Source organism: Fukomys damarensis, unplaced genomic scaffold (assembly GCF_012274545.1).
Source record: "Fukomys damarensis isolate Sample0158 unplaced genomic scaffold, DMR_v1.0_HiC HiC_scaffold_4, whole genome shotgun sequence".
Classification (NCBI taxonomy): domain Eukaryota; kingdom Metazoa; phylum Chordata; class Mammalia; order Rodentia; family Bathyergidae; genus Fukomys; species Fukomys damarensis.
In genome coordinates, this window is record NW_022900916.1 from 24,174,402 (window position 1) to 24,199,051 (window position 24,650).

The 24,650-nt window shown below is 39.4% G+C and overlaps 1 protein-coding gene and 1 long non-coding RNA gene across 5 annotated transcripts in view; one reads left to right on the forward strand and one right to left on the reverse strand.

The window, feature by feature from the left end:
* Rapgef5 (Rap guanine nucleotide exchange factor 5) overlaps window positions 1–24,650 on the reverse strand; it is a 187,236-nt gene that overhangs the window by 81,960 nt on the left and 80,626 nt on the right. For both annotated transcript variants that reach the window (XM_010641103.2, XM_010641104.2), the window contains exon 8: window positions 18,615–18,740. In XM_010641103.2, coding sequence (XP_010639405.1) covers window positions 18,615–18,740 — 126 coding nt within the window. The remainder of the gene's footprint in view (window positions 1–18,614; window positions 18,741–24,650) is intronic.
* LOC117283681 lies at window positions 166–24,025 on the forward strand. 3 transcript variants are annotated; one of them, XR_004514713.1, is made up of 5 exons: window positions 166–1,156; window positions 2,657–2,914; window positions 4,895–4,945; window positions 19,524–19,840; window positions 20,761–24,025. It is a non-coding gene; the product is annotated as an uncharacterized LOC117283681 (long non-coding RNA). The 3 variants fall into 3 exon arrangements; XR_004514710.1 differs by lacking the exons at window positions 166–1,156; window positions 2,657–2,914 and adding an exon at window positions 4,545–4,696 and having other exon boundaries at window positions 4,895–4,941; window positions 20,761–22,673; window positions 23,642–24,025; XR_004514709.1 differs by lacking the exons at window positions 166–1,156; window positions 2,657–2,914 and adding an exon at window positions 4,545–4,696 and having other exon boundaries at window positions 4,895–4,941.

A 24,650-nucleotide genomic window follows, 5' to 3' on the forward strand; every position in this document is an offset into this window, starting at 1 on the left:
TCCCCAAATGTATAACAAGCTAGGTAAAGTCTCTTTTTCACAGGTGTGAAAGTAACCACAAGTTTCTTATGGAACTTGACCAAATGCCCACAAAAAAGCAGTAAACATGACTAGACAGAAAACTTACGGCTGCTAAAGATAAACTGCATTAAATTTTATTGCCTGTTAGAATTATTACCATTTAAAAAGTTATTTAAGGAGCCCAATACCAGAGTAAGTCCAGGGACTTGATGCAGGGCCAGCTTCCGCTGGTGAATCTCCCTTCACACTGTACAATGAGGCAGCAGACGTGGGGATAGACTGTAACATCTTGAAATATAAAACCAATGTCTTCATCACAGTGACACTGAAATATGCTGTATTAGCTTGCTGGATCATCCTGGAAACTGGCAGAAAAAGGAAGCACACCCCATAAGGGCTTTGAAAATCTGTTTGTTTGAGTGTTTATTGGAGGAGTACTGGGGATTGAATTCAGGGCCTTTGCACTGAGGTACATCTCTCATTCTTTAAAAAAAAAATTTGAGACAGGTTCTCAGGTCACTAAGTTCCCAGACTGAATTTCAACTTCCCACATTCCTGCTTTAGCCTCCCAGGGTGCTGAGATTAGGCATTTGCTACCATTCCCAGCTGAAAATGTTTAAAAAAGAGGCTTTGTATAGAAGTATGGTCAGGGCTGAGGAAAACAAGCAAAAATGCTGAGATAATCATGGGCCAGGGAGAGGGGATGTTACCAATGCTGGGCTGGATGGGCCAAGAGGAGGTAACACGGAACACAGGGTCCTTGAGGAACTGGAGAAGAAAATGAGAGGCACCGAGAGCAGGAGCTGTAGCCATTGCTGGGATTGCAGGACGAAGCTGGACAGAGGGAGAAGCAGTATGTTGGCCTCTCTCTTCCTCCACTTTTGATCTGCGAATGCCTCCTACTGGCAGTGTATCATATATGGAGCTGAAGGACAAGAACTCCTGGGTGATGCAGTCCACAGGAGTCAGGACTCACTGCCCAGTGGCACAGAGCAGAGGTGAGCACGCAGGAGAGGATGCGAATAGAGACAAACTAGCGCCTTCTTCCGCAGTTTCCAGAGAAGCCTGTGCCAACTAACTGAGATTATACCATGGAGGCCATGGATTCCACTCAGAAATCTAACTGTGGAGAAGGGTATGTTACCATGTCTCTAATGACTTACTCTAAGAATCAAGCATGCTTTCTTGTCTTAACTGTTCTTTGTTTAACTCCTGTAACAAGAGTACTGCAATTTAGCTCCTATAGCTTGCTTCACTTCCCATGTGACCATTGCCAGTAGTCAGTCACACAGCTGTTGCCTTTATTAATCATAAAACCTCAATTTTATTGAATATTTTCTAGTTAAAAAAAAAAAGAGGCCAAATATAAAGTTCTTGGTCGATGGCCAGATACGGAAATTGCGATGGAGGAGAAAAGGCAGGGTCAGTTCCACTCTGCCATTCGCTGCCCAAGCACAGGGATTCCATTTGTTTGGCTTTCTGTTTCACCCCACCACCCCGGCAGTGAGTGTTAAGCAAATGAATGAGTGAATGAACGGGCTGATGAGTAAAGAAGCGGATGTAAATTGGAGTGGTTCAAGATCAAGGACATACAGGTCAGCAAAGGCAAGAAGGCAGTCTTTGCCCCACAGGAACTAAGTCCAGAGAGTAGGCTAGGGGAGAAGGGATAAACTCAAGATAGACATCTGCAGAACAAGAGTTCAAGTGCAGCTCTCCTATGGAGAAGAACCAAGGCTCTGGAGCCACAGTGTGAGGCAGAAGCAGAGTCTGATTTTGACTTCAGGCTCTGTGAGCCACTTCTCACACAGGAGAGGCAGGGCTCAGAGAATGGCCAAGTTCACAGTTGCAGGCAAGGCCTCAAACTGCTGAGGGGACGGTGGTTACAAGGTTTCCCTTATCCACAGCCAAATTCTGCCAGCTACCATTTAGCTGTCGCTGGGGTTGGGGTGGGGGATAAACCCCCTAAATCCAAAAACACCATCTGAAATATAAGGCTATCACACTCCTCGGAGGACTTTTAGGCAATACAAAAGATAATGTATGCAAAAGGCCTACCAACGGTCCCACCCCACCTACCTTTCAATCATCAATGACTAGATAAATTGAATTTATTTAGCAACCATCATAACTTACACCAAGATCCTACTAAAACCCACACAGGAGCATGCTTCATTTCTCTCTATTTCATGGGTAATAACCAATTCTCAATAGTATAAAGATTAAACTCAGATGATGGCATTCCTTCAAAGAAATTATGGCCTAAATCAAATTAAACCAATAACCCCCAAAGTAAGGGTAAACTTTCAAAACCTAGACTTGCCACTTATGAGCTAGCAAGAGTTTGAGTTGTACAACCTCTCTGAGCATCAGTTTTTGTGCCTGTGAAATGGAATAATACCTACCTTATGAATCTAGTCGCATGCTGGATACAGAGAGAGCCTTTAATACTAGGATGCTGAAAAACACACAAACTGTATAGTTCCAATATGCCATCCAAGTACCCTACCACCAAAGTGCTGAAAACTTGATTTGTATGAGGATCTTGCTATAGTTTTGTTCAAGTATTTGTATAAGTATATTCTCTGGATTTAAGGAAACATACACAAATGACAAACATATCATCAGCTTTTTTCAGTTGCAGCAGAAGCCACTGTATGAGCCACTGACAGAGGGCATCACAAGAATGAAGTGAGTCCACTTGCAGAGCTCATGGGACCTGGAGGGGAGGCAGCTCCAGTGCCCCATTGCTATGAGAGAATTGAGCATCATGAAATGGATCACACTGATAGCAGGACAGAGCTGTTTCTTGCTGGCTGTTTCTGTACTCCTCAATCCCCTATCTCAACTGCCAAGAAGCATACACCTCTGAGACCACAACTAGAAGGGAGGCAAGGTAACTCAGATGTCTCTGACTCTTACATTATTTAAAATAAAATGCCAAGGGTTTGTTAGTGCCTATGCAGCCTTAGTCTTTGGATGGGTTACTAATCATCTGAGAGGGAATAAGATTGTTCCTCAGTGTCTGTGTGACCAAAGCACAGACAGGAAGAACCAAGCAGCAGCAAATGGCCGCCATCAGCCACTGGTCACTGGAGGGGAGGCAGCCAGAGCTCTGTGGCTCCTCCATTCCAGACAGGATGGGGATTTCATTCTAAGAATTGTGAGTTACAACCACTCACTTGCCCTGGTTATTTTAGCAAGCCAAAGGGGATACGTGAAGGGTCAGCTGAGCTGAGAAATCATCAAAATTTTCTGAGCTCCCAACCACCTTTGTGCTATGGACCAGGATTCATCAGCACCTCGATGCCCTGGAATCAGGCACCCAGGTCTAAGGGCAACGAAGCATAGGCACTGCACTGTGCACAGCAGTGTGCGCACGTGCACACACACACACACACACACACACACGTGCATGCACGCCCACCCCCAAAGAGTGGCCTATCTGAAAGTACTTCAAAAGAACAAAAGATGACTTCAAATCAAAATGAGATCCTCCATCATTTATTAACACATGAAAGAAGAAAGAGGAAAACTGTCAATGACCAGGATCACTGGAGAAAAACTGTGCATCTGTCAGTACTTGGAATATCCAAGCTCCATCCACACAGTCTCCAAACAATGCTCTGGACAGACTCCATCATGCTGGGATTAGAAAAGGCAGGAGATTTAGTGCTGGGAACAGCATTTATTTTCTCTCTCTTTATTGGTGTATGTTGATGGCCCTAAAATACAATATGTGTTTTACTAGAAAATTTTCTAAGGACAAATTGAGGCCTAAGAGATAACACTTGCTTACCATGCATGAGGCCCTGGATTCAGTCTCCATTCTTAGGGGAAAAAAGGCAAATTAATAAGGTTACAATCTTGTTTTCCTGGAAGTTTTACAGAAGTGAAAATATACACAGAAATAATTTCTAGTTTTCAAAAATTCTCAAATCATTCCGTGTGTATGATATATGTAAAATGATTCCAAAATGAAAATAATGTCACTAGGATGGGACAAAGACTTACACTAAATTATGAGTAGGACAAAGTTCGCTATGTAGTTGCAGATATACTTGCTATCTGGGATTTGGAATAATTCATGGTAGCAGTTTTACAGAAGCCTCTATAATCTGGGTAACAAGAGGGCAGTATAAAATTTCAGAACAGCACTAAACGCTGGCCCTCAGGGCTTTGGCTTCTCCTTTTGAGCTCCTTTTATCAGATCTACAACTCAGCTGCACTGCATAATGCCTCCTGATGAAGTGAAGACCTAATCCAGAAATTGAAATTATGTGAAAAAGGCAGCCTTAAATTCTGAAGACCCAGAAATGTTCTTCAGACTTAAAAAGTTAAGAAATCAGAATTTAATGAACTTAAAAAACAGAAAACTTTAAAGTGTAGAAACTTTCTAAATCTCTTTTGTGCACATGCGTGTCACTTCAGCGGGCCGAGCAGTAAGGCAAGGGCAGCCTCCGTATTTATACAGGTTACGCAACGAGAAAATTCCTAGTCACTATAACAACTATGAATCACATGGAATGTGTTAAAAAGATAGGAGGCATCTTAAGTAAACACTAGTGTTTTTCCATGTTTTGTACATTCCTAGATGTTTTCAGAGAAGCTGTTTTAGCCTGTGTGGTAACCATTTTAGACACTTCATTTCACAGTAGGAAACAAGACTGGAAGAAAGGTAAGACATGTGTCACTCCTTAGTTACAGAAAGTTGGTGTTAAAATGTGTTAAGAGAATTTAAAATGCAATAAAATAGTGCTAAAATGATTTTAAAGTCAAGCACACAAAATCATGAAGTAATAGTGAAAAGAGAAGGCTAAAATAAAACAAAATTAATCTGGTTGCATAATCTCTCTCTCCCTGCTCTTTTGCTGAGGTGGGGGACACGTGTGGAAGGAAACGAGGAATGGACTGAAAACAGAAGTACGTAAGTGACAGTATGGATACAAAGCTTCTCTTTTCCTGAATGTCAGATTCATACAGAATGCCAAAAGGTATCAAAACGGGCACAGAGAAACCTGCCCAAGTCAGAGCCTTGCTCCAGTACTGTGACCCATTAATGTCAAAAGTTTGCCTACTTTTTGCATAAATTCTTGGATGAATTCTTTCAACTTATCGACAGTTACAGAGCAGCTGTGGGGGACCACCTTTCCCGCCTTTCTGTTTACTATGTCCAGGCTGATTCTCCATGATGGGTAACTTTCAAATTAACACCTAAAATTTCCAAGGAACTGGAATCCTGGAGCTGGAACAATTTTGGGTTTTCCAGATTTGATTTGAATGCCTGAACTTGGAAAGCATTTGCCTTCTCTACCAGGTCCATTTCCACAAATGTTGACTAGAAGCCTAGTTAGTGTCAGAACCCGGGGGTGAAAGTTCAATAAAACATGCGTTGTTCACAGAGAGAATTCCTTCTGTGCAACATGGACATGCAAGTGATATAAGTTAGCATTTTAAAAAAACAGTGGTTTGCAGCTATGCTGTGGGGAGCGCCCAGGGGAGGAACCCAGCCAGCAGCAAGAACCAGGCCACTTGCATGGTATTTCCAAGAGTCCAAGGCAGTTAAGATCTACTGCTCTGAAGTCTGTAATATTTGAGAATATCAGATCTCTGTCCTCTTTAGGACATTCTAAACTTTAAAAAATAATCCAAATATTTACCAGCTTGATTTAAAATATGGCTTTAATAACCTAATAACAGAGACAGTTCTAGCTGGATATGATAGATCAGCCATCTGTCCTGTATCAACACCATTTTACCAAGAATACATATTTAGAAGTCCTATCCACAGAAATATTTTTAGAATATAAAAGAACAGAACGATTCTTGGCATTGATGGGCATATACAATTAGAGTTTTTTAAAAAGCTGCTCAAAGTTTCTCAGGCAATTAATTGGCATCCAATACAAAATGGTGACACTTGGAGAGTTCAACATCAAAGGTATGAATGTTGTTCAGTTTGGGGAGTGGGGTCTTCAAGTTAAGAAAAGAACTAGAAGAAATCTTAGATCTCTAATACCTGAAGTTCAAAAATGATTCACTAAATCTATATTCAACATATTTCACTTGGAAGGAAAATTTTTGATAGAATTTGAATTCCTCCAGAATAAAATGGATCCCCCCCTTCTTCTCTCTCCTCCACTCCTCCATCCCATTGGGGATTGAACCCAGGGCCTTGTGCATGCTAGGCAAGCATTCTACCACTGACCTATATCCCAGCCCTGAAATGGATTTTTATATCCTCGTCACAAATAAATTAACTGAAGAAAAATTATGCCTGTAATAAGTAACAAGAAACCTTACTTTTAAATCACATAAAAAGGCCGCACATTGTAGTACATGCCTATAATCCCAGTACACAGGAGGCTGAGGCAAGAGGATTGTTCTAGGTTAGGGGCCAGCCTGGGCTACATTGTGAGTTCAAGGCCAGCCTAACTATATAGTAAAACCCTGTTTTCAAAAACAGAAACAAGACAATGAAAAATAAAATAAAATAAAGCACAGCTCTTATGTTAAAGAACTGAGTGAAAACTACAATCCCAGTAGAAATAAAAAAATAAATGACATTAAGTATCTGGCCACAAAATGGGGAAAGGTTTTCTAATTTTAAAGGCCATTTTCAAAATAAATTTTAGAAACCAAACAGTTTCACTTACGAGCATAAAAATAACAAATTAGGAAAAAAGAATTAAAAGACAGGAGAAAATCATATGTAGCAAATATAACAGAACTTTGAATCCTTTATAAAGAAGTTATCCAAATCAATGGAAAAATCCCAATTTAGAATGGACCATGCAGGTGAATAATTTATACCAAGGTGTAAATATTCAACTTCACTAGAAAAGAAGTGTCAATTTGAATAAAATAGTACCCCCCCATTAACCCAGCAAACATACCTAACTTCTCCTAATAAAAATCATAATATTCAGTGAGGGCAAAGGCACTGAAGAGTAAGCAAGTGCTTTCATGTACTGCTGCTGTAAGTAAAAACTAGCAGAAGCGTTCATGAAAAGTACCTAGGCAAAAACATAAAAGGTTCATGTGTGTAAGTAGTAATTATGCTACTAGGAATTTAACCTTGGGAATATAAACTTAGAGAATTTTGTAAAGCTGGTCATGGCAGATCATCTTGGAAACATATTTGCCCCAAGGGAAAGGGTAGTTATATAAAGTGTGTTATGAAATCATTAGGAAAATCTAATAATGCAAATACTCGGGACAGTAGGGGAGTGAGGGGGAATAGTGCTGAGTTATCACTAACTTTTTCTTTGCATCCTTGTAGCTTTTTATTATTTACAAATTCTCTACAAGAGCCATGTATTACTTTTTCAGTTAACAGAGCAATTTTAAAACACAAAAATTTCTGTAGTAGAAATGTGCTATAAATTTGAGCAAGATGCCTGATAACTATTATGGGTGACAACACTCATAAATTTTTTCCAGATGAAGTCTTTTATTCAGAAACAAATTCAGTCAATAAAACAGGCCACGATCTCTATAAAACATACTACTTACTGTTGAATAATATATTTTGCAGTTAGAAAATGGGGACAGTATGCAGCCTTTAAATATGAACTGTACCCACCTTTAGGTTTGAGATTTATGCTCTTTGCCATTTACATCCTGACCAAATAATCCCCCAGGAAGTAAAAGAGATGATGCTTAATTTAGCAAATGCCTCACAGGGACGTGAGAACAATTTTCTGAAAACAAATACTTTATTCAAGGGGTACAATCTTCTCCCTCTAGACACTCTTGCCAGCCCTCTCTTCTGTCTGCCTCTTGCCCTTCTTTACTTTCCTGACTTCTCATTCTTCTCTCTAGCTCCAAGGTAGTATCTTGGGGGCTCAAATTGCATCTTGCTCATTTGTGTCTCTGCTTTGTTTCGTTGGATGCCGGAATCACAGGTGCTTAGCAAAGACTTCTCCAATCAAAGTAGGCAAAAATAAATTAATTTTGGCCAGGTCTCTAAAAAAATGTTGTGCTATTGTATGAAAAAAGGAGGTTGTACCAATATTAAAAATTATGTGGTTGGGCCGGGATTTAGCTCACTGGCTCTGCGCCTGCCTTGAAAGCACAAGGTACTGAGTTCAATGCCTGTTACTGGAAAAAGAAAAAAAAAAAAAGAAGCGGAGCAAAGATGCAACAATGCAAACCATGTAGGTAGGGTGCAGGGCACAGGCATCTGCAGGTGAATGTACCTAGGGCCACTCTGGTCTCTGTAAATGGCGATTTTTCCAGGGCATGGTAAATCTTGTCAGGTCTATCCATTTCTCTATCCCAAGATTATGAGTAATACAGGAATTTTAGATCTATGGATTTGAAATGGAAATGGGATTTACTTAAAATTGAGGTAAAGGTCAGATGAACTTGCCAAATGACGACTGAAACAGTAATTAATAGTTCAACAGGTCATGAAATATTTCTGTAAACAAGCATCTGGCATACAAGTATGTTCTTTAAAGACAATGAAAATAAAATTGGCTTTTTTGTGGAAGTTGTTGTAGCAGTACTGTTGAACCTAGAGCCTGCTGCATGATAGGCAAGTGCTCTACTGCTATGCTACACCTGCAGTCCCAAACTGGCTTCTTTTGTTCCAATATTTCTTCTGTTAGATTTTAGGGTTGGTCATAATAATGTCTCACCCAAGCTCAAACCTTCCTTTTGATATCTTACAGGTTTTTCATACAAATCTCAAATCTGCAAGTGTAAGGCAGCGCCAGCTTGGGCCATAACAATGTACTCCTTTCTCTGCCATGTTATATCCTATAGTTTTACTCAATTACATCTTCAAAATTTCCAGACATGCACCTAATTAGAAGGGACAATAATAACTCTATGGCTTTAGTTACTCTCTCTTTCCTCATGTTTTTAGGGACATATCTGAGTGTTGTTTCATAATACTGAGATAATTTTTGGATATATGCTCCCTGATGGGGATTTAATGAGAAGCTCTGAATGATTCTATTTATTTTTTACTGACAAAATTGTTGGTGCCTTCTTTCATTTGCTAATTTTCCCATGGGGTAACTACTAATAAATAGGGGAGTAGTTCAACAAAAGCATTTTATTGAGGGCAAGGGTCACTTCAATCATGTTAGCCTCAAGTTAGGGCCCCACAAAATATAACCTTGGGAACACCAAGAGCTAAAAGCACAGAGAGGAATTACAATATCCTTTAACAAACCTAAAGGACCACCAGTAATTGCTATTTCTATTAATGATTTGTTTTTTGCCTCTGAAGGCAGAGACTAAAAGATATCTGCTTCATTATAAGAATATTATTAACAGAAATATTTTAGAGTTTCTTGTGATTGATGAACTTCCAACAGAACTAAATGATTGTATAGTATTTATTGCCCATTTTAGAGGAAACTATTTATAATTCCTCTTAGCAGGTGACAGTTTTTGAAGTAGTTTCTTACTCAAGCCACCAAGACATCTGGTATCTAAAGCTCTTTCCAAAGCTTATGATTCTCAAAGGAACGCTCATGGCTATTCAGACTGATTGTGAAAAATCACAATCCCCCAACTTGTAATAACAGTAAGTTCATGAGGAGGGAGAATGTGAAAGCATCCATGAACCATAAAATTCAGTTTGGTATTTTATCATGCATTGTACCTTTAGGGGATCATTAGAACTCTATTCACAAAGGTATCGACATAAAGAATATTCTACCTCTATAAATCCTGGCCAAGGCAAGATCATGTAAACTTTAACAAATCATCAGAAAGAAAAATTCTTTGATGACACAGGGCCAAAATTTAATCTTGACAGAGTCTACTCTCACCTCCACCCTTTGAGGTTGCCAGGATGTGGTCCTGTGACTCATTAAGTTCTCCTGAGCCTCCTTATAAATCCCTACCCCCCAAGCCACTTCCTGCCATCTTAATTGTCTTTTTATCACCATTATCCTCTCCTACTATGTGTTTCTTAGATCTTGAACAGCCCCTAATTCTTTATTATGACTCACTGTTCCTTAATCATGCCCAACCATTCCTGGAACCTGCACAGAGAACACATTTACAAAGGTAACAATTGTTGAGCCTTGTTCACTTAATTATGTACAAAAGCACAATAAATTAACATACATGCCATATATTATTTCTCCATTTTTTGATACATGAGGAAAATACTGGAAAAGAGAGAAAACCCATAAAAATCTATTCTAGCAAATCTGAGAGCTATCACATTGACTTGTAAAGATCTAAATAATAATTAATTTTGGTTCAAGTATAATGAAGTAGACAATGTTTTTAAAAATCAAAGGCAAATTATTTTGCAATGACAAATAAGAACATGGTGCTGTATTAAGGATAATAGAGGAATTTAACATCATTTATTAGAAAAATATGTACTGTATACGTGCCCACAGTGTGTTATGTTCTGATATTTTCAGCAATCTTCTGTTTTTATGATCTTAAAACAACATTTAGGGCTACTGGATAGCAGATGGAATTTTTCCTTTCCACCCACTTCTTGGTGCAAAAAGAAAAAAGGTTCTTTGCATCCTACACGGAAACCTCTTATAAATTCCTTTTCTTCATTTTTATCAACTTAAGTTTCTGAATCACTCAGAAATCACTAAACCTTGGCTGAATCAATTTGAGGCAAATATGTAACAGAGGAAATCATGTTTAAAGGGAACATATCTGCTTGAATGGAGCTTGTTAACAAAAGGTTTTCAAAAAATCACAGGTATATACACGCTTAAAATTCATTTCTGTAAAGCTAGGACTGAATCCAAGTCAACTTTTTAAAGAAAAATGATGAAATATAGTGTATTTCAGGGGAAGGCTGATAAATTAGAATTGAGCTACAACTGAAGAGTCTGTCTTCACTGGAACTGAAGGCCCTGGACTTGCGTGACTTGCGTGCTTCCTAACAGATCTTCGTTGAACATGCTGGTTACTGCTTTGTGTGGAACAAGCGAGGACTGTGAGGGTAGGAGGGCCAGGGAGCTTTGCAAGGACTGGGTGTGTATGACCTACTCCTTCCTTCTAACCCAGTCCCAGGCTGCAGTAGAGAAATCTCAAAGTGTAGTCATCTTTCTCTCGCTTGCTTGAATTCTTCACAAGAGCTTGATATTGCTATAAGCACACAATGTTTGGCCAGCCCACAAGGTCCCGCACCTTCAGGGTCCTGTGTCTTTGCCACCTGACTTTCCTTTCCCAGCCCCCCAAGCTGCCACATCCTGTCTGTATCGGGTACCTCGAATCATCACATCTGCTCTTTCCTGCCCTGGAATGCCCAGCCTTCCTCATGTCTCCTCGCTCTTCTGACCCTTACATTCTTCCTCTTCCTGAGGGCAATGTGCATGACTCCCTGGACTAGTTGAGGTCCACGTTAGAAGCTTCCACAGTACAGCTTACCACATGGGTAAGAGCAGATTCAGACTTGGAATTTCTTGTAAAGCATCATCTCCACCAGGGCAGTGATGTATCAGGACAGTCCCCAAGGATCTACTTCACACTATAAACTGGTACTTACGATTCCCTACTCCTTGAATCTTTTTATTTCTCCAGGCCTCAGAGATATAGGCTTATCAGGGGGAGCCCATCTATCTGTATATCTTTTCTGTGACTTTTTGTCTTCAAGTATCCATTATAAATCCAAATAAAACCAAGTTGCCATGTTTCTAGTGTTACCTGACCAGACACCAGTCTAGGTGGTGTTGATATTGTTGTGTTAAAGCAGGCCAGACCTGCATGGAGGTAGTAAAGAATATATACAGCTGCCAGTGAGACATATCACTGTGTGTGTGTGTGTGTGTGTGTGTGTGTGTGTGTGCAAAAGCCAAAGAAAAAGAATTAACTTTTCAATAATTCACTTTAATAATTTCCCAAGTACATTGGAGAGGATACTCCTATTTTAATTTTATAAGTATAAGAATCTAATAAACCCAGGGAGCAGCATCTGTATTTCAGGAAGTAAAAGATCCTTTGACCACATAAGTTTGATAAGTCAAACTAAGCCAGTATCTATTTTCTTAATTGAGCCTTTCAAAATAAACTTGAACATTTTCAGAAAAATAAATAACAGTGATAGATTCTGCTCTTTAAAAAATCACTGACACTAATTTAAAAAATGTTAGGACTTGCAATGGGTTGCATTTGAGAACCTAAAAATACAGCTAATGAGCAGATGGTTCCATCAGACAGCGTGCAGTTGCTGACTTGCACCAGCAGTATAGCTGCCATCTTTCTGGAGGAAAAAAAAAATTTTAAAAGCACACAGAGGGACCCAAACTTGTAAACCTCACTGCTGAATAAATAGGAAGAGCACGGATGGCTGAAGTTGTGAAATGTGTTTACTGGATTTATTTCCCTCTCTCTCAATGCCTGTGAAATTATTCAGGCACTTTATTAGATGTTGTCTTGAATGGTTACTTGTTTTCCAAGCATAAATTCTTTCCCCAGCCAAACTGTAAACTTCTTGGGGGTAAGAACCATCTTCCACTACTTTTGTATTACTCTGAGGCCAGATTAGTCCTGATTACAAATGGACTCAAACAATTCACGAAAGGAAGCCTATTTGTTATGAAAAGATACTTTAATACCAATCCAACATAGACAAGGATTTGTTATTAAGAAAAATAACATGGCTCCATGCAACTTCTCAGCTCACAGGTGGGCAATGTAATACGCAATGAATTACCTATTACATCTGAATTCTGGCTTTCAATACAGAACAACAGCATTACAAAATTCTATTGTGATTTCTTAGTTAAATCGATTTACTAGTAAACATCACATAGTGAAAGTGCCTGAGATTTGACTTACGCAGATGCATAACACAAGTTTGAACACAGAATGATAAAACATCTTCCATTTCAGTAATCCATATCGATGAAACTGAAAAATTCTATCTTACATTTAAATGATTTTTAAAAACAGACAAAATAAAAGTTAAAATAAAGATAGTGACTAACTTTTAATATGTAAAATAAGAGTAGCCTGACTGTGGCACATGCTTGTAATTCTGGCTGCTTAGGAAGCTAAGGCAAGAGGTTCTCAGCCTGGACAATTTAGTGAGACCCAAAATGTTTGCAAATGTACCTCAGTAGAAGAGAGCCTGCCTAGCATGCTCAAACCTTGGCTTCAGTCCTCAATGTTGAGGTGGGGGGAAGTAAGAGTAGCCAGGACGGTCCAGACCACTTCTCTCCTTAAACAAGGAACCCTTTGACTTAGGCAGAATTCCAGGATGAGGCTACAGGAAATAGGGAAAGGGAAATTCCGGTAGGGGCTGAGTGATAGGGATCCTACCCTGGTGCAGGCAGCAGACTATGCCAAGATTCAATTTCAGAATTTGCAAAATCCCCTTCCCGCCCATATTTTATGAGTGAATTAGAGAAGGGGAAGGAAGGGTGGGTCCTCAGACTTAACAAAGGAACTGAAGAAAATGGGTGGGGAGAGGCAGGGATGCAGACAAGGCCCTTTGGGAAACTACTGCTGGACAGGTTTCTCACATACATTTTATAGCTCTGCATGTCTCCAAGTAGAAATTATAAAATGGGTTTAGGCTCTATTGGTGGTATTTCTAGTCTACAGTTTCATACACTACAAAGCATAAGCTACATTTTAGGAAAAGTACATTTTCAGCTTTCTGATAAATGACATAGCTATAGTGTAGCAAACAGGACTCACATCTGGTCATATACTTTAATACAGCTATTTCACTGCTACTAAAATGCGAACATTTATGAGTCTTTAAAATCTAAATTAAGACATAAGCTAAGCAAGGATATCAGCTTTTCCCTTCCCTCCCCACATCCATCATACCGTCCCTTCCTTGGCAATCATTCTGTCTGCTTCCTCTAGGGCTCCAGTCTCATTTATTCTCTCCTTCCCAGGACTATCACACTTCTTGTCATCGTGGCTTCCCAGCAACCTACCATGTTCTCACTCCAGCAATGGCAGCTGAGGGAAGATGCATTCCGGGAGCAAGACTGCTCTGCCCAACCACTCCTCGGTCTCACCTTTCTAATCTGTCAGATCCAAACAATATCATGTGCCTCATAAAGACCCCACCCCACCTTCCTTTTTTACAAAATCAAATACTGACTCCTCGTTGTTTCTAAAACAAAATGAAACTTCTCAGCTCTCAAAATCCTGCACTGTGGAATCTCAGTCTCATTTCCCACTAAAGCTTTCTTCTGCATCCCTATCACTATTTCTTTCCTGATTCCGACTCTTGGTACAGTACTTAGAAACACAGAACGGTTTCAGATTTCCCCAAAATATGTTGTGTTTTGACATCTCTATTCATTTTTTAATACAATGCTTTCCACTAGGAATGCTTTCTTCCATTAAAATTGTTTAAAATCAACTCAAAACCTACTTTAAAGTCCAGGTCAAATTCTACCTTTACCATAAAAGAAACTCCTATTTCCGCAACTGTAAATTCTTCTTCTTCCTCCTACCATGTCTTTCTTGATATTCTCACCATAGTCTCTTTGTGTCTCTAATACTTGTTTCAACAAATTTTCCCCACAACCAGATTTTACATCTTAAGAAGTAGGAGCCACCATGGTTATTCTAAATCCTCTACACCATTAACTCAAATATAAATTTAGTGAATGAATGAATGAATGATGGAGAATATTCTAAAATAATAATATTCATCACATCAACTTGGACCACATACTTCTGGAGGGTAACCCTAAAGTCATAGTTAATTCTGAAGAAGGTCCACACATCATTGTAGAAAATGCCAAAGCTTTGCCATACAAGCCAGTTCATTTTGGCAAACAGACCCTCTCTGCTTAAAGTACTTCAAAAGAATTGCTCTGCAAAGCAAGTTTATGTAGTCTCCACAGTTAGCAAGAACTTCCATTTACCAATTCACTAATGAGATAAGCACTAAGATCTCAGACTCTTGAAATATGCAACAGAACCATTAAAGCAAGGCCAATGGATCACGTTTTCTTTTGCAAAGATAACCAACCACTCTAGTGGTAGGCAGAGTTTTTTTTTCTTAAATCTACTCTCTATCAAAGAGACCTTAATCAAAATTCAAAAGTGCTGTAATATAAAATAACTCATACATCTGCCACTCCCACTCATCAAAGTCTGCCAATTGTACAGTCTCTCTGGTTCTCAACACAGACCACATTCTCAGTTCCTATAGTCGCTGCTCTGGTTCAGGGTAATACTTCTCATCTGGCTCACTGTAACAGCTTTCTAAGGTTCTCTCCAACACTTCCTTCTCCCTTACTTAATTTTTCCTCTAATCGAATGCCAGAGAAATCTGACAGAGCCCACATCTGATTGTGCCATTTCTCTTCTTTGATGGCTTTCCATGGCAAGAAAGGCAGGCCCGAACTCTTCAGGGTGGTTTATTGGGTCTTTCAGAGCTGAATTTTAGCCTCTTCCAGCCTGCCCTTTTTCATTCTCTATGAATCACCAAACAGCTAATTATGGCTTCCTGCTGGTTTCTTTAAGTAAAATGCTCTGCCCTGCCCTGCCTTTCTCTATGACCATTAGTCATCATTCCCCAAGGTCAAGAACAAACGTTCCCACCTGGTAGCAAAAGCCCCTCCATCTACTAATATAATCATGGAATTAATACTAGGAAATATAAGCGTACCCAGAAGTAATTTCTTTAAAGTATTAATGACTAAATGTTAATATTCCTATCAGAATGTTTGGAAGACACAGCCCATTTCTGTCCTTTTCTTTAAGTCCTTACATAACAATTTTCAACACTTAAGAATGAATGCTGCCTAATTTTGCTTATAGCTAGTTCACAGAAAATAGGAAAATTAAGTGCTTCCTGAGTTAATTCTACATTTAACTATTTTTTTTTAACTTCAGAAACACCTTGCACAACCACAGAGCAAGACATTTCTCTAATTGTTCACTTATAATCACGGCATTTACCAGTTAAAGAAATATAAGAAATCCCTCCTCAGAAAGGTCTAATCCCCTTTAATTCGTAACAAGATGTAACAGCAAGATAGGCTTTTTTTCATCAAACTCATGCCATTCTCAGCACAGTAGTACTTCAAAATAACTTTCTCATTTTGGTGCAAATGTATAAAAAGGGATATGGCATTCTACAACTGGAGAAGCAATGGAGTATAGTATAAAACAATAACTCAGTAGGCGACTTGGATGCTAGCTTAAATTTTGCTATTACCTACTTAGCCAACTTTGACTAAGAAATGATAGATGAGGCAGATGAAACATTTTAAAATCATAAAAGAAAATAATTCTGTACATTATGTAACTTCAGGGTTTGGTCATTATTGTTAAAACAAGAACAGGAAAGGGAAGACCTAAGTTTACATTAGTAAACTGCAGTTTCCTCTGTACATGGTGTGTTACAACCGAGTTTCCGTGAGCAAGAGCAGATGACTGCAATTGAAAAGAAAAATGAAAACGCTCCACCAATTTCACACATACCATGAACGCAGACAGGCAAAGGTATAGCTTCTTTCACAGGACGTGAAAGATTAAAATAACATACAGGTTGTATTTTAAATAAACTACTGCAAAAAATGTATTGAATAATTCATTTAGCGGAGCATCATGGACAACTGACCGTTTTAAGCAGTATCACCCGGCAGAAAGGAGATCATAGAATGGTTGAGTTTACATTTATCACAAAGAAAGTAAGATCCTTAATATTCACCTTTTCTTAGGTGAAGATTCATGGGAAAGGCTATGTGGAAAAAGTCATAATTCCAAGGCTTACTATGCCTGTCTTCCCCCTCAGAAGCACAAACACTTCAGAGTTAATTAATGTATCCATCATAAAACAATCGTGCAAGAAGAAAAAAAAACCCAAAACCTTAGTATTGTATTTTACAAAGGTAAAGCGAAGGTTTGAAGTTAACAGAGAAGTTTAAATAATCAAAAGTAAAACTGCAGATCAATTACTAAATTTCTGTCTCATGCTAAAAGTCTTTATAGTGATCAGCATCAAGTTCAGATTTTTCTATACTTCCATAACTGGAGAGTATTATAATCTCATTAGCTATAACTGTCCATAACATTCTGGACTGCAGTAGGTATAAGAAAAAGGCAACACCAATATATTGTTAATAAGCATACAAATTTTTTGCGGTTTAATGCTGATGATTAACTCTGGCCATGTGATGATCTACTGTTTGATTTCTAAAGATCTTGTCCTACTTTGAGTTGTCACTGATTTAGTGGTTATAATCTGCAAGCAATTTTAAGACAAAGTGTTCATTTAATAAAAGATCACTAGGAAATAAAAATGCTCATGGTATCAACCGTGACATTTTCATATTATCAGTGGTTAAGATGCACTCTGATCTCAAAGATATGATGCAGGGAAATATGTATACTGAAATCAATAAAATAAGCCATATGAAGTTGTTGCTCTTCTAGTTCTAATTATAAGAAATCAAAGGAAGTATTGTTCTGAGAAATTAATCTACACAGTAGGACATTTAAATACCCTAAGGTCATGATAGGGTGGCAGTCAGTCTCTGCTACAGTAAAACTTTAGGGTATTTTTAACAACTTAAACAAGGCCCCGAACTTTCCCATAGTACCTATCAAAGCAGAAGCATCTGAGATTTCCACCTGCACTTACAAGTCACAAGTCAATGCCAAGCCCTGAAACAGTTCAATCACAAGCCTTGAAATTGCCTAAATATTCTCCCCCTTGATAAACCAACTGTTACAGTTCGAGACCACACAACTCAGGATGTGCTGTGTTTCTAAAACCAAACAGCCAGCAGCCTTGAACATGTCAACTCCTCTCCTGCTCAGTAAAACCCTGACATTTGTACTGATGGACTTGGGACAGAAAAAGCACAAAGCAACTTTCCCCCCTTTATAATGGATTGAAAACAAAATTCCAAGGAAAAAATAAAGTCAGAGAATGACATGTTTACTAGCACAGAGGAATGTTCCCCTTCCCGAGCAATCCTGGATTATACTGCACTGAGAGTAAAGTCTGACAAACAACGAAATCAGTAGACTACAATGCACATCTCCCCAGGGTGAGGGCAACATTCTCAGTTCTAAGGCTCAAGTTGAATAACTGCTTTCAGGGGACCAGGCAAAATGTCCTTTCCCCCAGCTTCCACAGCATCTAGACAATGTCACTCTTGTTGGAATGCAGTGTTCAAAAGATACCAAGAAATCTTGCTCTGACCCTCCCACTTTATGAGAGCATCTATAATCTGTCCTTCTGTTCTTATCTATTTCTAGTGACTTAGGATACATTTGTTTGGCAATTAGATCCACCTCCATATCAAACATAAAAGTACACTGGTCTATTCTTTCAAAAATCCATATTTTATAAACTATCTAATCAAACAAACTTTCCAAAGTTGCACTTAGAAGGCATCAAATCAGGTTCATAACAGGCACACATTCACATTTGCTTAAATATAATCTATTTATAACTAGCTTGCTTTTGAGAAGACTTCTTCTATAATCCAGTGTCATAAACCACTAGCTATAAGCAACCGTCATTTATACTAAGAGGCTTGTTAGCGAATAAAGACCCCAAACCTAAAGAATTGAAAATAAATATTCTTTCCTTCAAACATAATCAGACAGAAACATTCTATATCCTCTAAACCCGCATGCTCAAGTGAAAAAAAGCTTACGTGTTCAGACTTCTCCGATTCTTTTCTGTCTGTCTGCAAAAACTGACAGTTTTCTCTTGCCAGCTTCTGGACCAGTTCAATGCGTCCAATGTCATCTCTCTCTTGAAGCTTGCACATCACACCAGCCTTGAGAGTTGGAGAAAAGGCAAAGATATACTTAAATCCACAGTCCCAGGACATGGCACCACTGCCAAGTTCACCTTATCAGAAGCTCATTTTTTTCCCCCATGGGCTGGATTAAAGCATGATCTTGATAAAATATTTTGTATTTCTAAAGTTGAAGTTGCACTGTTAATCAAGAGATGCTACGCCTAAAGTCTCAAAGTTGATATCATGTATCGGTCTACTTTACGAGAGCGAAGGGCAAACTAAATCATTTGCCACTGTGTGTGCCTGATATGCGGCTATTTGTTTGTCCCTGACAGCCTGTTTCCTGTTACATAAGCAAAGCCTAGCAAGAGGTTAAAAATTCATGGGAAAGTTAGCCAGGAACCACTCTGGCAAAAAGGGTGAAGTGATACAGAGTCCTAAAAATAACACTCTAAAACTTCTAAATTCTTTAACTCTGCCAGATCATTCCACAGACAAATACACAGTTAACAAGATTACAATTTAATTTTCACAACTGGAAAATTACTATGGGGCATGAATAAAACATCTCCAGGGCTACATGGAAAATGGTGAAAATTTAATTAAGAATAAGAAATCAGGAAAAGAAAGCTTAAAATTTCATTTATTGGGGTTTGGAAATAATCCATGAAGTGTAATTTTTTTTAGCATAATATTTTTTATTAGGTCAAAGAATCTAAGTAATGATGATGAGAGAAGTGAATCCAGGACATGAGAATAGGAAAATATGTTAATTTTAATATACAAGTTATAAATTGTTTCTGCTTAAATTCTTTCCAGAATGGTCCACACTGACACACCAGGGCACGATGGTAAAGAGATCTGAAGTTGTACTTGGCAGGAACAGTTGGAGCTATGGAATCTTTATTTTAACCAACACAACCTGCAGGATTTTCGCACAGCAGAATGAACAACTGTAGGAAGGGGCTGCATGTGATCTGGAGCTTCATGGTCTTAATGCAAAGACACGACGACGGCCTTGTTCCCAAGAATAGTGACGTCTCTTTATCTAGTGGTTTCTCCGACTTGGAAAGAAACAAACTCAATCCTTGAAGTAGCCCAGACTCTAGGAGGACAGCAAATGGAACTCTACCAAGGTCAGAGATTTATTTTTACAACATCCCTCACAAGTGGTTTTCCAGGTCCTTTCTGAAGTGTCTTTCTTTGGACAGGGATCTCAGTTTATTTAAGACAACCTGTTACTGCTAGATAGCCAGACTGCTGGAAAGTCTTGTATCAGATGAAACACTACTCTGAAACTTCTTTTTTTTTTGAGATAGTGTCTCACTATATAAATCAAACTGGCCTTGAAAACTCATTATGTTGCCCTGGCTGGCCGCGAACTCATGCAGATCCTCCGGCCTCAGCCTCCCCAGTGCTGAGATAACAGGCATGCACATTATGTTCCAAAATAACAATCTTTCTAATATTTAAACAAAAAACATAACTTCCTTTTAATATTTCCTACTCCTTGAAATTATTTATTCATTCAGCAGATTTCATTTGACCAATAATACACTACAGATTATGAGGTTATACATGTGAATAATAAACAACACCGAAGTCCCTCCATTCAGTATGTGTACATAGAAATACCATGTGCTAATGTGTGACAAGAAGGGAGACATTGTAGTGGGAGGGTAGAGAAATGACTGCAGGCATTAATGACAGGAATTTCAGGGAAGGATTCTTTAGTAAGATGGCATTTGAGGGAAGACATAAAAGAAGTGAGGAGGAGAATGTGAAAGCCCCGAAAAAAGTAGGTGGCAGGCAGAAGAACATCAAGTGCAAGGGCCCTGGGGTGTATGTGGCGTGTTCAGGGACCAGCAAGGGGAACAGTTCGGGAGACAGAAATGGTAAGGGGCAGTAAGTGGGACTCTTCAGGGAGGTGCAGGACTAGATCACATAAGTTTCCTTAAAAGCTGTGTAAAGAGTTTAAAATTTTTTTCTGTGGCAGATCAAAATCCTTTGGGATTTTCAGACAGATAATTAACATAATCTGATTTACATTTTATAGGATCATTATGTATTCTGGATAGAGTGGGGAGAAGTAGTGAAGCTGGAGACTGCTTTTCACGCAAGAGATCGTGTGGAACTGGTGGTAGCAGTAGGGATACAAGAAGGTGGTCGAGATCTGGATATATTTCCAAGGTAGGACCAGCAGAGATTGGTTTGAGACTCTAAAATGCTGGGCCTGAACAACTGGAAGGATGAAGTAGTTGTTTACTGGGACTGAAAACCTGGAAGAAAGGACCGGCATTGAAGAAGTCCACCTGACATCCCACTGAGATGTGGGGTTAGCGGGCTGAGGTTGAAAGAAGTCCAGGTCAGACCCACAAACCAGGGGTCACTGGTACCACTCTGGCTTCAAGAATAGAGTGATGTAAACCCAGAGCGGAGTAGATGCTTAGAATTTGACCAGATGAGGAGTAATCAGGAGTCAAGGAGAAGAAGCTCCTAAGGAGGATGTGGAAAGCAGCGAAGGTGTTTCAGGGAGGAGGCAGTGGAAAGCGTAACAAATGCTGCTCAAGTATCAGATAAGATGGCTCAACATAATGGATATTTAGTTGGACAGAAGTAAACCGTGATTTTGAAAAGAGCCACACTGTTCTGAGGTAGTAGGGACAAAAGCTTCATCAGCATGAGGTTCAGCAGAGAATCGAGGTATGTGGTGCGAGGAAGAGACCCTGGTGAGAGGGTTTGGGGGCTGGCTTGCTGGGGTGGAGAGGAGTCGCATTCTAGCCTGTTTATCTGCAGTACAAAGGGAAATCTGGAGGTGCACGAAGGAGAGAGTACATTTGCAAGAGTAATTGTCTTGAGTAGGAAGAGAAGATAATGGTCTAACCTCAGAGAGAAATACGAATGTAAATATTTCATCCAGTAGAACAGGAGGAAAGGTAAAATACAGATGAGAAAGGGAAATTCTTTTCTGAGGCTTCTATTTCCAAGGAAAGTAAGAAGTCAAGTTGCGGGCTGAGAGCAAAGACGGAGAGGAGTGGGAGATGTGGAGCTTGCAGACCTTTTCTGCAGAGGGCCGCTTAGTAAATCAACAACCTCAGGGTCCCTGCCACAGAGCTGCCGCTCTGCAGCTGGAGCCCGAGAGCAGGTAGAGGGAAACTGCGAGAGGCTTTATGCAAATAAACAGCCGGTGAGGTTGTTGAGGGGGTTGTAGCTCAGTAGCACAGGACTTGTCTAGTGCTCAAGTGTGAAGCCCTGGGTTTGATCCCCAGCACCAACGAAACAAAAACAGGTTATTAAGTATTATTCAGGTTTCGTTTGATTTTTATTTCTAAATCTTTTTACCACCTTGTTCTTCCTTCTATGAGTGTATTTTCATTTGTCAGGATTTTAATGGGTCCCATAATCGCAGACGGTACCAGGTATATGAAGATGCTCTTTTAATCAAGAATAGAGGGGGTAAAAGAAAGTAAACGGTGTTAAGTATTCTCCTTTAAACTAGAAAGGCAAAAGGCTGGGGTTATCTCAACATTCTTTAAACATTACACAGCATATGACTGAAAAATATGGTGAACATTTCAATATTAAACATGTGTAATAATAACAATAGATTGCCATCCCCCCCGTATTTCTCATTTTGAACGCTCTCAGTCCGCCACTCTTGGCACTTTCCAGAGCATTTCTGGAAGTTCTGTTTTGTGCCTGTAGCTGCAGGATGGTGGCTGCCTTGATGTCCTAATCAATTTAAACATCTGCCTTTTGTGGTCATTTGGATTGTGGAGAAGAGGCAGAAGTGACACAGTGCCAGACCAGCTGACCGGGGTGGCTGAGGACACTCTGATGTCTTCTTGAGCCTGCCTTTCCTTAGGACGGCCCTCGGCGGCAGCACTCGCTGTGCTTTTTACCACACCTCGTCAGACACCCCTGAAGGGACTCCTGGAACTGCTTCAGAGAGTGGCAAAGAATGATGGGGTAAGTCTGGAGCAAAGGGAGCACTGTGAGGTGGATTAATGGTAATAAATTTAAATGTTCACCACATATGTTGATCACAGCTTATAGTACTTAAGGAATCAGTTTCTGTTACCTGGAAAATTCGTTATGACTAAGTCTAAGATTTCTATCCTCTCCTTCCATGTCATCTTCACAGTGCTTAAGACAGCATTCTGCTACTGGAGAGAGGATGCCAAGACCCTCCAACCTTGGGTCCTGCTGGTTTAGTCAGCACTACTCAAGCCGGTCTGCCTCTCTCTCTCTCTCTCTCTCTCTCTCTCTCCTTCCCCTCCTCTCCATCTCCCCCGCCCTTCCCTCTCACTGGTACCCAGTGTGGTCCCCTAATGACAGAGCTCATGGATGGACTGTGGCCCAGGCGGGGCCAGTTTCTAGGTGAGCACTGTGAAGCTACTTACCTTTGCATAGAGTGAAACCTCCACCTCCTCTCTCACCACATAGTTTACAAAGCAACAAGGCTGAGCTCCCAGCATCCTGATCTGGAGACAGTTTAACCTACCAGCCACAGGTCCCACATATAGTTTTAAACAACTGATAAAAGCATCAGCAATAAAAGACTGGGACCGAGAAGAAGAGACTTAAGGGGACCTAGCTATTATTTTGTTTTTGTATGAATACAAATTTGTAAAGAGCTCTAAATGTTCTTCCCCTCATGATTAGGATCCTAAACAAAGACTTTTCTTCTAGGAGGAATGATTTTTATTAGAACTAGATACTTGGATACACAAATCAAATATGAACTTTAAACACAAAACACTATTGCCTTTGACAGTGGGTTTAGGTCACTTATTTTGTATTTACCTCACATCTTCTACTTAAAGAAAAGACACTGCTGTCTTGACTTTCTGGTTTCTGCAGATGTATTATATGGTGTTCTTGTCCAGGAGACAATCAATCTTATTACCCTTCTTATAAAACTACTACCAAAACAGGTTTGCAAGTGGATGTAATGGAAGCTGCTGGCATTTCCTGAGGAACTTTGAGCCCCGAGAGATGTCCACACATCCCGGACAGTTTATAAGGCAGTGTTCTTCGGAAGTACTACACTAAACATCGCTCTCTATGGTTCTTTTCACAGGACTACAATTTAGTTATTTAATTCAAGAAATCCACGAATTTAATAATATATTTTGGGAGCTTTGTTATGTTAGGAGAAAGCAAGATAACTAAACAGCTCTTGATCTAGGCTTTCTCATTGTTGGGCTATTGAATATATCTATGCGAAATTAACTATAAACAGTTTACCTAACACTGTAAAGCTAGAAAAAATAAAAGATTAATGTGTAACCATCAGAAGAATTATTTAAGACCCTTATTTTGAGATCTGCTTTGAAAAAAGTCTCTGTAATGTATAATTAAAGCTATTCACACGATTTTCAGTATCTGAGAAAAGGAATGTTGTGAACGTCAATGGAAAAGTCTGTTTCCTTTATAAATGAAGTCGGAAGATGTTGGGTCCATCTCCTTAGTGGTAAAAGTGAAATGTGAACAGGATTCCCTTAGTAAAGACATATGGATGATAAATGTTTTTCTGTGACAAAGGTGAAACAGCACAGTTGCAAGTCTGAAAACGCTGCATGCATTATTTAAGAATCACTTTTTCTAAAGCCAGGCATGATGGTGCACACCTTTAATCCTAGCACTCACTCAGGAGGCTGAGGCAGGAGGCTCACCACAAGTTTGAGGCCAGCCTGGGCTATATAGTGAGATCCTGCCTCAAAACAAACACAACAAAAAAAATCACTTTTTCTAAAACACTTCAGCAAAATACCATGCAAAAATTGGTATCAGGAAAGGAAAACCAGGAAGAGAGTACATTTTCCATGAGATCACATTTACAACAGCAGAATGCTATCCAACACCAATGCTGCTCAGCACAAATTCAGGGCATTCAAACAAATTCTTACTGATTGCTACATAATATATTTGTTCTATTAAATA